Raw genomic sequence first — 16,457 nt, 5'->3', positions numbered from 1 at the left:
GAAACTTGCAGTGAGCCGCAAGTTTGCTTTAACTCTGTTTAACGAAATCATTGCTATATCCCACGTGCACAAAGAAATAGTTATAGCTTGCTGCTTTTAGAGCGTGATCTTTAAGACTTCAACCTCTTGCTGATTCGCTCTCCTTCACTCTTAGAGGAAAATAAAAAGTTTCTGGTGGTGGTTCTATCACTGATCTGACAGGGCTTTTTAAACATGTATTCGTATATCCATAATGTGTATGGATAATCTCCATCACCAAAAGTACGGTGACTTGTATGGGTGGTTGAACCCAGCCTGCCTAACTTCTCATCCCCTGCTTTGTGCATTCTCTTCTGACTCATGACTGATTAATGATGTGCTTATGCTGCTGCTTACACATGACTTGTTACTGGCAGCAGTGTAGGAACTCAGTGTTATTTGAAGCTACTAAATTTGGGGCCCAAATTTGAATCTGCAGCACAAAGTGTTACATGCTGTGTTGCCATTAATACAGCTTTGGGTGTATTTTTGCAGCTAAATTAAACATGTATGTTGTGATTATTTCCCAGTGCATTGTGGCTACCGTAGCCTTTGGAATGGGTATCAATAAAGCAGACATTCGGAGAGTTATTCATTATGGTGCCCCTAAGGAAATGGAATCCTACTACCAAGAAATTGGAAGAGCTGGCCGTGATGGGCTTCCTGCTTCTTGTTATATACTGTGGACTGCAGCTGACATGACTTTCAACAGGTATAGTACTCAGAGTAGGCTGGGGCATAGAAGATGTTTTCGTTCTGTAGCCAGAATTTACTATCGTGAGTGAGCAGGAGGCAGCAGGTTTAAAAGTTTTGCCGGTAGCAAAGATACCTTGTTGTATCGATGTAGGGTGGCTGTACTTCATATACGTGAAAAACACTCGCTGTGCGGTGGTCTCCAGACACAGAATATGTGTCCAGCAATCCTCTGCTTCATCCCACTCAGCTTCCCAGGGAGGGCCCTTGGTATAAAGGCAAGTAGTGCTCAGGATGCTAAGTACAAGGCCTGTATATATTTTTTTAAACATGTACTTAAAAGCCATATGAATTCAGTCTTTAACAAACACTGACCAGTTTGGTTTAGACTTCTTGACAGCAGGTTTGAATTCCAGAGGTGAGCAGCCCCACTCAGAGATTGCCTGACTCGCACAAGTTTCGCCTTTGTAACCAGTACTAGGAGGTATAACCTGACTTCCCAACTCATTTGCTACCATTGTGGCTCAAGGACAGAGGTGATACATGAAATAACTAGGACCTTAGACTTGTTCTTTACACAGTGAATTGGCTGCCAAGGTATAGAGTGCAGAGCACAGGATCAAGTTTGTTTATTGGTTTGACTACCTGAAAAGATGGGTCGGAGCTGCGTTTTGCAGTGTCTGATGTTTTCGAGTGTGAGACCCAAGAGAAACAGCCTTGCAGTTCCCTAAGTTAAGAGACACAAGGGGATAGGTGACTCAGGCAGGGAAATGAGTACAAACACGTGTCTGTTTAAAGGTGAGACAGAAGGTGTTTCTATCTGCTGTCACTGTCTGGGGGTCTAGGAGCAGAGAACAGTTTAATTCTCTGGACTGTGAACCTCTGTAAAGCTCTGGAAGAGGTCTACAGAAGAGAGAACAGTTGTAATCTTTGGCTGGTTTAAGAAATACCAAAAGCATCAACTCCTTTTTATCTCATTTGAGTCTAAACCAGCCAGCTTTCTTCCTGGTCCCTCTCCCCTCCAGACCCTGAGAGAGCTGTTCCTTTCAGATCTGCAAAAGAGAAAATTAAGATCTGTGCATTTTAGGCATAGTGATACTAGTACAACTCATTATGCCTCACTGCTTCACGAGGGCATGGCAAACAAGAGGAGTGGCCGGGCTGAGTGTCATGGGACTCAACAGCTGAGAGCCCTCTGGGAGGAAGAGCCATGGTTCGGTGCTTCCCTCCGACTTTTCCAGAAGGAAGGCCTGGAGTCCCTTGGGGTTCTGTCTGCATTTGTCAGGCCCCGCAGTCAGGTTAATACCCTCTTGCCGTTACTAATGTCAGAGGCTGCTGGGGACAGTATTAGCCTGTCTGTGTGACTGTCTCACCTTTTGCTGAGAAGACTGACCAGTGAGGCTAACACTGTTTGCATGACACACCTATTTCCCAATCTAAAACATGCATTTCATGGGTCCAAAAATGGGAGGCTATCAAGAGCTGCTGATTTTGTCCCATGGCCCCTGGCTCAGTTATCTTTCCCAGAGATGTGGAGACTGGGCAGTTATTGGTACAATCATTTATTGTCAACTCTCCTTGATCTGGATGAGTGTTGAGCTGCAATTTCATGTGCTCCTATCAGCTTGTCCTATTTTAGGGACGTACCAAAGATGCCTCGCAAGAGAATCAGTACTTTACCTGCAGGCACTATCACACCATGAAAGGCAAAGATGCATCTTGCAGGGAGCTGATTCGAGTTCTCAGAGGGATAGGAACTTCTCAGTATGAAAGGGGATGAAGCACATGCTGATGCCCTCAAGAGTTTTGGAATCCAGCTGGATCCATCCAGCTTCAGGGAATGTTTGCATTGCACACTTCTTTGGCCAGTGAGTAGCATTCATACCCAAATAGCTCTCCCAATATGGGTATTCATAATGTGAGGCACATCTTAGGCAAGGAAAAGTTCCCCGGAAGGGTGTGGGTATGTACCCAAGCATGTGCTCTACTCAGTTTTCTCCTTGCCCAAGCCATACCTCCACATCTGCACTGCCTCCCTGCTCCTGGATACTTCCCTTGCAGCAGGAAAGGACTCTGGGAGCAGAGACCAGCTCTGCTAGCTTCCTGCTTCTGGAGGACTCTCCCTTCTTTTCTGCAAGGAAAGATTCTGCTGGGGAGGAAATAGCAGGCAAAAGGTACTGACACATGTAGCTATATGCCTCCATGTTTGCACAGTTGCTTTTCACTGGAGCCTATAACTACACGTACTCTACATGCTCCTGTCAGTATTGTGTAAAATAGTTAGCCACAGACGGTGCCCCAGCCTTGCCTCCCCTTAGTCTCGTTGCTACTGATGATAGCATTGACTTGTTAGTGTTGCTCCTACGAAGAAATCTACAGAAAGGAAGATGGCAGAGATGTCTCTCTTTCTCCCCATCCCAATACTACTTTGCAGTGATCTTGAAGGTTTAGTGTCTTGTGTTATGACTTTTTGTGGAGCACTGCCCAGCTACAGATTGAGAACCACCGATGTGTATGAAATAGGTTGGTTGTAGTAAGTAGTGTGAATTTGCTGGCACTATAAGTTCAGAGAGGAACTTGTGGACAGCTTTAGAACAAGTGGTGGGTTTTTGTTTTTAATTTTTCAGAATTGCCAAATGACTTTTCTTCAGACAGTTTACTCGCGCATATTATATCTTCTTGCAGGGGAGGTAGTGATCAGTATTTAAGCCTATTTATTTATGGTTTTATTGGCAGACATCTTCTAAGTGAGATTCGTAATGAAAGATTCCGACAATACAAATTAAAGATGATGGGGAAGATAGAGAAATACCTTAACTCAAACAGCTGCAGGAGAAAGTGAGTAGTATATTTTATTGCATTTTTTTCTGTAAGCCCACAATACGCAATTAGTGTTGGCTGTTGCAGCTCAATCACTACTGAAATTGTGGCCATGTAACTGAAGTGCTTTGCAAAAATGCAGTTTTATTTGGAAAAGTCATGTTTGCTGTCTTTTGGAAAACTAAACACCATTATTGGGATCATCTGAATTTACTTGTTGAAAACAAATGTTCTTGTCTTTGATAAAATCAAGTGCAAGTAATTGGCTCCCAGGTGAATCAATTACTGATGATGCTTTCAACTCATTGTTTAGTGCAATGAATTTAACATGTAAATTCTTGTTCTTTTATTTAATTCTCAATGTTCCCATGGTAGAATCATCTTGTCTCATTTTGAAGATAAACAACTCCGGAAGGCCTCCTCCGGCATCATGGGAACAGAAAAATGCTGTGATAATTGCTGGTCCAGGTAAATGTTTCTCCCTGAAGACTGTACTGTTGAGAATATCCAACTTCCTATAACATACAAGTGGTAGTAACTAGGTAATTTCTGCTAACCAAATATTCTGGGGTTTTTTTGTGCACTTAGGTTTTAGAGTATTCTGGTCAATACAAAAAGCCTCTTGAAATTTGCTTATGTTTGAACAAGAGTGTCTGTCATTGTAGGCTTACTCTCTCTGTAGTGGGGTGAGACAGGTGCACCACACCAAAATCCAGATTGTAGTAAAGCCTGTAGCAAAAGATGACTACTGCTATTAAAATGTTTTTATTTTAAAAAGTGGCTTATTACAGTACTTCCGAAGATTAAAATAAACGTTACATACACACATTTTTAAATTTGGTATCTGCCTCATAGAATTAATTCTAAAGAAAGTTTAAAAGATGTGTGGCATATTTTTGTATTTCTTGACTATCACAAATTCCAAGTCCACAAGTGACCATTATGGTCATCTAGTCTGACCTGGTGTACACCATAGACCATAGGATTTCTTTAAAATGATTCCTAGGGGAACAATTCCAATTTTGATTTCAAATTGTGAGTGATGGAGAATCTATCAACCCTTAATAAGTTATTTCAATGAGTTAATTACACTTAGTGTCAAAAATGTACGCCCTGTTTCCCACCTGAATTTGTTTAGTTTCAGTTTTCGGTCATTGGTTCATGTTATACTAGGAGTTCTCAAATTGGGGGTCATGAGCCCTTGGAGATGCAAGATGGTGATGTGAGGGGGCCCAAGCTGCCAGCCTGATGGATGTGACCGCTCCAGCCGGCATTAAATTAAGCTCCCCAGTGTTTAATTTATTAGAGTCACACTCACAGCCTTTCTGTGTGAAAGGGTTACCAGTACAAAACGTTTGACAGCCTTTGTGTTATGCCGTTGTCTGCTATACTGAAGCTCATCATCATCAACAACCACCATGGGCTCAGCGCCCGTTGGTGTCTGATGCCTCTCTCACTATTTCCTTCCATCTTTCCCTGTCCAGTTTAGAGTCACTTAGTTTCTGTAGACTATCTTTGCACCAATCTACTAAATCATCTAAATCATTCTCTGTGGGGCCTGCCTCTCCTATTCAAACCGTCCATTATGCCGAATACCAGGGTCTTGATTTTTCTTTCATTCTGCAAATATGCCCAAATAGCTGTAACCTGCGTTGTATAAACTTCCGCAGTAGGTTCTCTCTTGACTGTATCATTCCTCATTGGTGACCTTCTGCATCCATCCTATTCTCAAGCTCCTTCTATAACAACTCCTCTCAAACACCAATATTCTTCTGAGTCTTTTGTCATCACCCATGTCTCACATTCGTACAACGTGCTGCTGAATACACACGCTGTCAAGTCACACAGCTTCGTTCCCAAGCTAATCCCTCTGTTTTTCCAGATTTTATCCATTGCCTTTGAACTTGCTCTTGCTTTTGCTATTCTAGTTGCTATTTTCTTCTTACAGTCTAGATCATGTAATTTGTTCCCCAGATACGTGAACTTCTCCGTGTCCTCTAGTTCAATGCCATCTACACTGATCTTCCTTCCTATTCTCCAAATACCATTGGTTTTGTTTTATCGATGTTCATAATCAGTCTATACTGCTTCCCTTTCTTGTTTAACACCTGCACCATTTTATCTGGCTTCTTCGCATCTTCCACAATGATAACTATATCATCTGTGAACCTCAAGTTATTAATCCTTATCCCGTGCACAGATATCCCTTCTACCTCTTCCTTGATCTTGTCCATTGCTCTCTCTATATGCATGATAAAGATGCCTGTCAACATCGGATCTGCTTATCTCATACCTCTACTTGTTCTAAGCCAACTTCCCGACTCTCTGCACATTCTCACCGCTGCCTCTGCATTGTCACCGATATCCTTCAATATCGGTATCGGTCTGCTATCCACTCTGTACAGCTCCAACACCGCCCAAGTCACTTTCTGATCTATATTGTCAAATGTCTTTTTGAAAATTGACAAAGCAACTGTAGATGTTCTTGTTCTTTTGTCGAGCTTTCTCCGCCACCAATCCTAGTGCCAATATTTGCTGTATGGTACTTCTATTTTTCCTGAACCCTGCTTGCTCATCCGCTAGATGGTCTTCTGTCTGTGATCTTAGTATCATCATCAGCACCTTGCCTACATGACTCATTAGGGCAATCGTCCTGTAGTTCTTGCACTCCAGTGCACTTCCTTTCTTGTGTATTGTCACTAGCATGGATCTTGTCCATTCCTTAGGTGCCTTCCCTTCTTTCCGTGCTATATTACATAGTTGGTGTATTTCCTGAATTGTACTTTCTCTACCATATTTTATCATACACTGAAGAACTCATTATTAAATAATAAGGGGGTAGCCATGTTACTCTGTATTCCAATAAAACAGCAGAAATATAACACTTTAAGGACTAACAAAATGATTAATTCGGTGATCAGCTTTTGTGGGACAGACCCACTTCTTTTAAGTGCTACATTTCTGCTGTTTTGTTTCTTTATTAAATAGTGGTTCCCCATGTAGGTACTTACAGACTGTTACCAAGTCAGCCCTTAACCTTCTCTTTGTTAAACTAAGTAGATTGAGCTCTTTGAGTCTGTCACTATAAGGCAGGCTTTCTAATCCTTTAATCATTCTCCTGGCTCGTCTCGGAACCCTCTTCAATTTGTCAACATCTTTCTTGAATTGTGAGCGCCAGAATACACACACTGTTCCGTCAGTGCCAAATAGAGTGGTAAAATAACTTCTCTTTTCCCATGCAATATTAATCTCCTTATGTATCCCAGGGTTGCGTTAGGTTTTTTTGCCAAAGTATCACACTGGGAACTCACATTCAGATGATTATCCACCACAATCTCCAAGTTGTTTTCACAGTCACTGCTTCCGGGGATGGAGGCCTCCATTTTGTAAGCATGGCCTATATTCGTCATTCCTAAATGTATACACTGACATTGAGCCATATTAAAACTCATGTTGTTTGCTTGTGCCTAGTTTACAAAGCAATCCAGGTCACTTTGTATCTGTCACTTGTCTTCATTATTTACTACTCCCCCAACTTCTGTGTCATTTGCAAATTTTATCCCTGATTTTATCTTTCCTTCCAGGTCACCAATGGAAATGTTAAATTAGAGTAAGGCCAAGAGCTGATCACTCTTGGACCCCACTGAAATACAACTTCCCAATGACTATTCCCTGTTTGTTTACATTTTGAGACCTATCAGTTAGCCAGTTTTTAATCCATTAATGTGGCATGTTATTTTTATATCCTTTCTAGTTTCCAATCCAAATGTCTCACAGGGCCAAGTCTCAGATGCCTTCCAGAAGTCTCTTCCCTCAACCAACCATGTAATCAAATCAATAAAATATATCAGAATAATTTTGCAGTGCCTATTTTGCATGTAATTAATGCAAATCGACATTACTGTACTTTAACTCTTTATTAATTAAATTATTTGTCAGTCACTTGATTATCTTTCTTGGGATTGATGTCAGGCCAACCTACCTATAATTATTGAGGTAATTCCATGTACAATTGGAAAAAAACTGGCACAAAGTTAGGTTTCTTTCAATCTTCTGGAACTTCCCCAGTGCACTGCGACTTACTGAAAACCAGTGGTAAGGGTCCAGAAAGTTTCTCATTCAGCTCCTTAAAACTCTTTGCACTGAAGTTCTCTGGACCTGATGATGCTACCGTTTCCATCTAGCAAAGGACCAATACCATTCTCAGGGTTCTTTTTATTCCAAATATGTTTTTAAATCTCTAATTGTCCTTAACTATGCTTACAATATGTTTCTCCTTGCGGCCCTTTAACTTCCCTTCCATTTTCTACAATTTGTAATTTCTGATGTTGTATTCATTACTGCCACCTTTCCCTTTCATATATATACTTCACACATGCTTACTCTGTAAAGCATGTTAGTTTTTTAATCGGCACAGTCTTCTTTCTTGACTGGCTTTTTGGGCATATAATAAGGTGTTCTTAAGTCTTCTGTTTGATGGGATGTAGTCTTCTAAAGCTACTCTAACATATGGCCTGCTAATGTTGATATTAGTTATATGCATGTGTCAAGGGGAGATGAGACCAAGTATTTGATAACATCAAGAAAAGTGAAAATGTTTTTATTTTCCACCTTGTTGCAGACTGGCATGCTTGATCTTGTTCCCTGGCAGCATAAGAATTCCAGCATAAGACATGTAGATATACTATGCTGCTCTCAGAAGAAAGTAAACAATTCAGCTATGCTTCCTTTCTGTTCACAATTTATGGGTATAATCCCTTGGTTGCACTGTAGTTACTAGCTTTTATTTTGGAGATGATTTTTCATTGTGCCCTAAATCTATGTACAAAAGTCATATTGGCTTTAAAATTGCAATGCCAATGAAGGGTCGTGGCTTGAGTTTGTTTTAATTTTGGGATTGTTTGGAAGATCTAGCTTTCCCCATGCCTACTAAATGACCTTTTAATTTTTGGTGGTTTTTCCCCATGTGCCCAGAGAGAACAGTAGCTATAATCCATGTGAAAGTTGTATCTCAGGACCTCTCTCTTCCCTGGGTAGTTAAATGCAAGAAGTAGTGCAAAAGCAGCTTTGAAGCTGTTAGATAAAATACTAGAATAATCAAAATGTTAAAAGGGTTAAGATTGTTCCCACAGTGTTAATTCTGCTACAAGTCTTCAGGCACAAGTTAGTGTTGCCAACACAGTTTATATCATGGAATTATGACTTTGGGATTTTGAACAGTATATTTGTGCATTTAAAGGTGTATTTGTGTATTTAATATAAAAACTAATTCAGATGTATGCTTGATATACCTAACTAAATTTTAATAAATAAAGCCCTTTACTGCTGTGTATTCTTTGTTTCTCTGTGCATTGGAGGATCCATTGCTGCACTATTAACAGTGACACAGAAGAGAGTTTGCAGGACTTCGGGAAGCAGGCGTACCAGCTGATGTCTGCAGTGAGCGCCTTGAATGAAAAGTTCGGAACTGGAGTTCCAGTTTTGTTTCTCCGAGGGTCTGTGAGTGTGGTTAAAATTTCTTCCGTATTTTCTGGGTGGAGGGGTAGTGTTCCTGGGATAACTCCCATTCCTGCTCCCAAAACCAATGCACACATTTTGCTTTATAGTACCCGTTTTCCCCAGTCCACTAAATGCTAGTCTTACAACATAATGAGCCTTCCTCTAGAACAGTCTAACTCAGTAGTAGTGGTGTATTAGCCCTGGAGCTGCTCTTTGTTATTATGGGGCTTGTCTACGCTGCCACCCTCCTTCGAAGAGAGGATGGTAAGTAGGGTGTTGGGAGTTTATTAAAGAAGTGGTGCTCTGCATATGCAGAATTTATTAAGTAAATCCATCCCCCTGCCCCCTGGCCACAACTTCGAAGTTTTAATCTTTTTTGAGGAGTGAAAGGACTTGGAAGTTGCCCCAGCACCTCGAAGTACCGGCGGGTACGCCGCGAGTAGATGTGAGCTGGTACTTCGAAGATTAAAACTTCAAAGTTGCGGCGGGGGGGAATTTGCTTCATGAAGTTCTGCATATGCAGTGCAGCACTTCATTAGTGAATGCCGAACACCCTACTCACCATCCTCTCTTCGAAGGAGGGTGGTAGTGTAGACACAGCCATGGTGAATTATTTGTAGTTCAGTAATGCCTATAGATGAGGTCCTTGTGTAAAATAAGTTGTTGATCTCTGTCTGCCACAAAGTGTTTATAATTTTATGCTCCTTTTTCTAAAGGTTAAACATTCAACATTCCCAGCCCTTTCTGGCTTAAGAGCTTGGATCCAAACTTAAGATCCTGTACTCTAAACCTCTAGACAGTCTTTTTCTGAGTTGTTCAGAGTCAACTTTTGAACAAATGGAAGTAATGTCGCATACTGGAGGGGTTACTAAAAGTTTTTCATTGCTTGTGAACACTTTACCTGCAACTTAATCTGTATTGTTTATAACAGATGAAATGCTTTTCAATGGAAGGAGGTATTCCCCTCCCCATGAAGTTGTGTAACTACCATTCACACTAACACGTGTTGTTTTCATATAGTGAAGGGAGAATGCATCTTTTTGGTCTCTAAATTTCAAAGTATCTAGCCTGTTGACAAATGATTGAGTAGAAGAGATGCTTGTATTAACAGACACTTTGGCTGACTTAATCTGGGGGATGATGTTGAAGCAAGGCATTGAATATTTATACAGATCTTTACATGCAAAGGCCTTTTAAGCATCAAGGGAAAGTAATAATTGAAGAATAAAATACGAAGACAGTCATAAAACAGACATTGTGGAAAAACTCTTTTAGCTTGGAAGAAAATTACTTTTTAATAGTAGGGAAATAATTCATTAAATTTTTCCCTTTAACAGGAGTAACTTACATTAAAAACTTGTCACTGGTATATTTAATAAAACATGAGGATCACAGTTTATATTCCTCTGGATCTTTCAAGTTGGAAGGCTTTAATGTGAAAGTTGAAGACTGCCACAAGGGCAGTGAAATTGGCAATGAAATATATCTCCTGCTATCAACTTCGGCTCAACAGCTCTCTGTTTGTTTTTACTAGATTTTTTTCCCCGACTTTGGAAGTTGTATTATAATGCTAAATATACTAGAAAATCCTAAGAAATAACCCATCTTTATCATAAGATATACAAATTCTTCAGAAGCTTTGTTTGATGTCCATGAAGAATTGTGTTGTCTTAGATTTTATTTAGCTTAGCACTGTCTGTTCATAACAAATAGGTACAGGTGGGCTCCTCGACAGACTTCAGGTGGTCACAAGAGAGATCAGATTTCACCTATTATTTGAAAACTGAGTCAGTGTATGGTACTGAACAATTCCTCCTGGGAGTCTTCAAATTAAGAAGTTGCCTTGACTGAAATTTTATACTACTCCTGCTAGAAAAATATGCAACTTCAGAACATGACCACATTAATCATCTGAAATAATGTGAGATACTCTAGGCTCCATCTTCATGGCCACTCTTATGAATGCCTTTTAATCATATTCTAATATTTAATAATATCTAAGATGTTAGTAATTATTTCAGGTAATTATTATTATTGGACTACTGTTAGTCCTATTTATCTGGCCGTATCTAGAAAAATTCATTGTTACAAATATTTATGTATTTTAAACTGCAAATGTTGTTTTCAGTGAGCATTCAGTCCCCGTGAGAGTGGAATGGTACTATTCTCTTGGGACATGGTTTACCATGACCTTACCCTCATGACCACTGGGTGTGGTCTTAACCTGCCCTCACCCCAGATACACCTAATAACATGAAAGCGAGCTAACGAGGCGTAGGGGACCCTAGACTGTTCCAGCAAATGTTCTCTTCTTTCTGCACCCCTGTGGACAATGCCAGCATCCTGCCTGTCACTCAGACTATAACCTGGGTTCCATCTTTAATTCACACCACTCTGGATCTTCACATCTGGGGTTTGCCTAAATGTTGCCTATTATTTCTGTGTAACATGTCTTAAGATAACGCCTTTCTGGTCTATCCACACAGCTAAACTCTCAACCGTACTCCTATCATCTCACATTTTGATTATTGCACCATCTTTGTCTCTGGACTTGGCAAATGTCACCTTGATCCATTGAAGTGATGCTGTGTGGATCATTTTCCTAGCCCAAACCTTTTACCAGGTCACCTCTCTGTTTGGGTCCCTCCTCTGGCCCCCCCATTCTCTCTCACATCAAACAAAAGCTGTTTGTCTTCACTTTCAAGGCCCTTCGCACCCTATTGCCCCAACTGTTATCTTTTATTCACGGTAAGGATGTTGACTGCCATTTCCAGTTGGCCCACACTCTCAGCTTCCATCATCCACTTGTAAAGCTTTCAAACAAGTGCCTTCGTGCTTTCTTCCATGCTCCCCGTCACACTTGGGAAGAACTACCTCATTATCCAGCTTCAAACACTCCTTCAAACTCTGCTGCACTGCCTACGATTTAGCTGCTGATTTGCTGTGGCCACAGCCAGAGGTTCTAGTGGCCCAAGAGCGTTTGTGTAGAGTCTCACCAGAATAGTTCTGGGTCCACAGGGTTTCTGGGGGAAGGGTGCCCCCCCCCCAGCCCCCATTTTACCCTCTTCCACATAGTTAAGCAAGCACTGTTCTTCCCTTGCCAGCTGGTGTTTCTGACTGGCTCTTCTTCTCTACAGTCCCCATGGAGGGGGAAGGGAGTACAACCTCAATCCTTGTGCCAGAATTTGGAGTATTCTGTGTACTGGGTTCAGAAAGTGCTAGTGGGAGGAACGGCCTTGGATCTTAGCAGACAAGCAAATTTTGGCCACAGTCTTTTGGCAATCTTGGCAGAAGGCTCTGAAGTAGAATGTTCTAACAACAGTCCGTGTTGTAACAACAGACAAAAAGAGTGATTGATTGAGGTTCAACTTTCAAAATTCAGCCATTTTAACGGGCATTAGATGACTCTGCCGAACATATTCTCAAGTTTACAGGGGTATTCTCATATTTCTGGTATGTCTGGTTATTTTCAGTTTTCAGTTCCTAGTTTTAGTAACGATGGCTTATGTTTGTACAGGACTGCATGGCCATTTCTGTGCTTTGTTAGTTGTGATGGAATAGTTTCCTAGGAACTTGGGAGTCTGACTCAAGTGTTTCAATGATTTCAGAATTCCCAGCGTCTCCCAGACAAGTACCGAACTCACGCTCTCTTTGGCAGTGGGAAGGACTGGCCAGAGAATTGGTGGAAGGCATTATGCCGACAGCTTATCACTGAGGGGTTTCTTAGAGAAGTTTCCGGTCGAAGGAAATTTGCAACTGTGTGTGAGCTTACTGAGAAGGTAATCTTGTTGTAAAACTTCCCTTTTGGACGTTTCTTTTGAAAATGTAAAGTTGAGTGGCTTGGTTTGTATCCCACAGGGTAGAGAGTGGCTTTCTAAAGCTAGGAATGAGTTGTGTCGGACCCTTCTGCTACAGCCCAGTGAAGAACTCTATCTAAGGAAACCTCACACTCAAAGGTAAGTACAATCATATATATATATTACACATCTGTCACTTATTTTGGCAGAACAAATGAGTGAACCCCACTATTGAAGACTGCCTGTGCCAAGCAGGAGGCTTCTTCAGTAAATGCACTTGGTTTGGGGGGAAGGGTTGTCTCTTGGGCTCAGTCTTGCTTGCATGAGAGGGACTGCACATCTCTGAATTAGTGGTTCTTTCCTGCTTGGGACCACCCCAGTTTCCGTATCACCTCTCACACAGGTCTTACTGGGGCTATGGGATCCATATATGTGACATCCCAAATCTGTATGAGCCTACTGGGAGTCTAGGCAGCCCTTTCCATGGAGAGAATATCCTGAACCTCCTCAAGAACTATTGGATGAAGAGGAAGAACTGTATCATGGGGAACCTCCAGCTCCCACAGAATGGTCATCTTTGCCATACAAGGGGTTGCATTGGCTTCACTGTCAACACCTGCATGACCACGGGCAATTTCAAAACTCTTCTGAGGGCAGTCATACGTCTGCTCCAGATCCCTGTGGAGGAAGTCCAGCACACCTTTCATAAACAATTGGATGTTCTCCAGAGACCTGGTCCCAGTCAGAAGGCACTTTGCATTAATGGTGCTCTTTGTGTGCTAGTTTACACAGCACAGCTGTACAAGAGGAACTTCACTGCTGTAGCATGACTGCTGAAGACACTCTATGCTGATAGGCAAGGGCTTTCCCACTGGTGTAATAAAACCACCTCCTTGAGAGTTGGTAGCTGCATCGATGTTGGAAGCTCTCCCACTGACACTGGTGCTTACTTTGTAACTTTTTTGTTGCTCAGGGTTGCCTTATTTGCTCCTCTGAGATACATACGTTATATTGATATGACCTATAACGTTGACAAGCCCTTAGGACCAGTCAACACACTCTGGCCACATGTGCTCCTGCTCCAAAACCAACAGAAGAGTAGTACTTTGTGTCATCTAAGCAGACAGCCTTCGCCTCATGTTCAGTGGAACTTGCTTTTCTGATTGCCCTCACCTCATCTAGAAGAGTAGATGAGGTGAGGACCCTTATGGTTGGTCCATCTTACACAGTCTTCCATAGGAATGGCATTTCCCTGAGAGTGCACCCAAAATCCAGCCCCAGAGTAATCCTTAAATTCCATCTCAGTCCCATCATTCACTTACTCATCCTCTTCCCAAAGCTGCGTGCCACCAGTGAGGACGGGAAGCCTCACTCTGAATACCCATTGAGGCTTGGCATTTTACCCGTGAAAGACTAAATCCTTTAGAATTTCCCAGGACAGGGAAATTCACATAGCAGGTAAGGGTGAAATACTCGTGTCTCAGACACTTTGGGGCTGTGCCCTGCTGTGTTATGAGTTAATGGTGACCTTTCCCCTGCAGGGAGTCAGGGCCTGTTCAATCAGGACAAAGGTGCATCAGTAGCTTCACCTAAAGATGTTCCTCTCCTGGAAATCTGTAAAGGTGCAATTTGGGGTTGTGCTCATTATCCCCTGGTGCCAGCTGCTACTGCCACCTTCAGCAGAGTAGTCCTCCAGTCCATAATACAGAAGGGCTCCTTACATTCTTCTCAGTGATCACTGCTTGAGAGTCACCCAGAGCTGAATACACATAGGGACCATCGATTGATGAAAGAGAGAAATCCTACCTCATATAGTAGCAGGTTCTTGAGATATGTGTGGTCCCTATTTAGTCCACTGCCTATCTTCCTCCTCTTCTACTACAGAGCCCTTCAGCTAGGGCTATGTGCAGTAGGAAGGTAACTGGAGAGGTGTTCAGTGCAGGCCATCCCTGTGCCATCAGTTTGGAGCATGAAGAGGAGAAGGGGACAGATGTGCACCAATAAAAGCAGCTAGCAAAAAAATCTCTGGTGGACCACACATAGGGACCACACACTGCAAAGAACTCCAGTTACTGTATATGAAAAGCAAACATTCTTTGCTCTTTGTGTTCAAAAACCATCTTTTCTCAAGGTTTATTTTGAGGTGTCACATTTCACAAAAGAGTGTTTATTTTTCTTTGTGTTATATTTTGAATTCACTTCCTTAACAGCAATAGACAGACAACATCGGTTGGAAGATCACGTTCCCCAAATATGAGGTCAATAAAGTGGTCACCAGAGAAGCAGGTCTGTATTACAGAAAAATATTACTCACCATACACTTCAGTATTCAGTAATGATGAACAAATGAGCTAACAGATCAATAAGTTTAGCTATAAAGTCTTGTCCACACATCTGACCATTTAAAATCCACGGTGAAGCAGCACTATATAGGATATATAAATCATTTGTAAGATAGTTGAGAGCTGTCTGGGGAGAGCAAAATAATTGATAGATTGCAATAAGATGAATGCATTAACGTGTGAAAGTGAAGTGTTAGTATTAACACCGAAATATGCACTATGTGCTTCACAAAAGACGTGGAAAATGACAATCCCTTCCTTGTTGTTGCTCAGTCTTGGGTGGCTGAACGCTACTTGTCCCTCCAAAAAGTTGCTTACAAAGGACAGAGACTTCCTTCCTTGGGATTTTGTAATCTAAATGTTTGCACATTACATAGAATGAAGCAATAAGAGAGAGCAGTAACACTGTGTATTGTGTGGATTCAGCCATAATTCTGGCTTAAATTATCTATCTCGGATTAAATTAAATGTAAATTAAATATTAAGATAGTTTCCTGCAGTTTCGAAGGAGTTTCAGAAAATGTGATGAAATGCCAATGCCTGCATCAGTGTAAGAGTTAGAGAACCCTGATTCCAAGTTTCGTAGCTTTTCTCAGATTTTCTCAGCATGAACATATTTTACCATCATGACTTGTTTATATAAAGTGTTTGTCCATTGAGTCTGTAAATTGTTTTATTACTGTTTCCTCTTGTACCATGACCAAAGTTAGAAACTGTAAATCTATTTTCCAATGAGATTCAGTATACTGCAACACACTTTTACTCCTGCATAGTGTATTCAGTGGACTCCAGATATGAAGAGAGAATAATTTTTCCATTATGCAACAGACTGTAATCGTTTTTAAAAATATTGATCCCTTTCTTCACTGAATATCTTTAAACAAATTGCTATAAAAGTTTAAATAAATATTTAACTGTTACTACTTGTCTTGGGAAAATTGGATATCTTCTTTGACTTTCTGACTTGGTATTTTTTTTAAACAGACATATTTGCATGAAATGTTTTCTTATCAAGGAGCAAGTAGAATTTCTACAAGGGGCAATGTCTCAAATAAAAGGTACAGTGTGCTAAATTATTTCTGCTCATGCCTCTTTCTCTACTTATTCCTTTTTTGTGTTGCAAAGGCAATATCTGTAGAGCAGCTGTCAAAGAAGAAAGAAAGAAAGTCTGTTTGTGGTGTAAATTTAACTTTTCATTTTAGTGTCTCAAATCACCAGTGCTAAGATAAAGGTTGTACAGGTGCCTGATTTTATATAACCTTCAAGAAGCGTGATATAACCTGTCTGT

The 16,457-nt window shown here is 41.1% G+C and overlaps 1 protein-coding gene across 9 annotated transcripts in view; it reads left to right on the top strand.

The window, feature by feature from the left end:
- Positions 1–16,457, top strand: part of WRN (WRN RecQ like helicase) — a 97,425-nt gene that overhangs the window by 54,720 nt on the left and 26,248 nt on the right. For all 9 annotated transcript variants that reach the window (XR_012645491.1, XM_074993833.1, XM_074993837.1 and 6 more), the window contains exons 20-27: positions 549–730; positions 3,448–3,549; positions 3,907–3,999; positions 8,889–9,030; positions 12,639–12,809; positions 12,889–12,986; positions 15,038–15,113; positions 16,154–16,227. Coding sequence is in view for 8 of the 9 variants with exons in the window: in XM_074993833.1 (XP_074849934.1) it covers positions 549–730; positions 3,448–3,549; positions 3,907–3,999; positions 8,889–9,030; positions 12,639–12,809; positions 12,889–12,986; positions 15,038–15,113; positions 16,154–16,227 (938 nt within the window). In the remaining variant the exon portion in view is untranslated. The remainder of the gene's footprint in view (positions 1–548; positions 731–3,447; positions 3,550–3,906; positions 4,000–8,888; positions 9,031–12,638; positions 12,810–12,888; positions 12,987–15,037; positions 15,114–16,153; positions 16,228–16,457) is intronic.

The sequence above is a fragment of the Carettochelys insculpta genome, chromosome 4 (genome assembly GCF_033958435.1).
Source record: "Carettochelys insculpta isolate YL-2023 chromosome 4, ASM3395843v1, whole genome shotgun sequence".
Classification (NCBI taxonomy): Eukaryota; Metazoa; Chordata; order Testudines; family Carettochelyidae; genus Carettochelys; species Carettochelys insculpta.
Note: the sequence above shows the minus strand (reverse complement) of the source record. Positions and strands in the feature narration are given on the sequence as shown.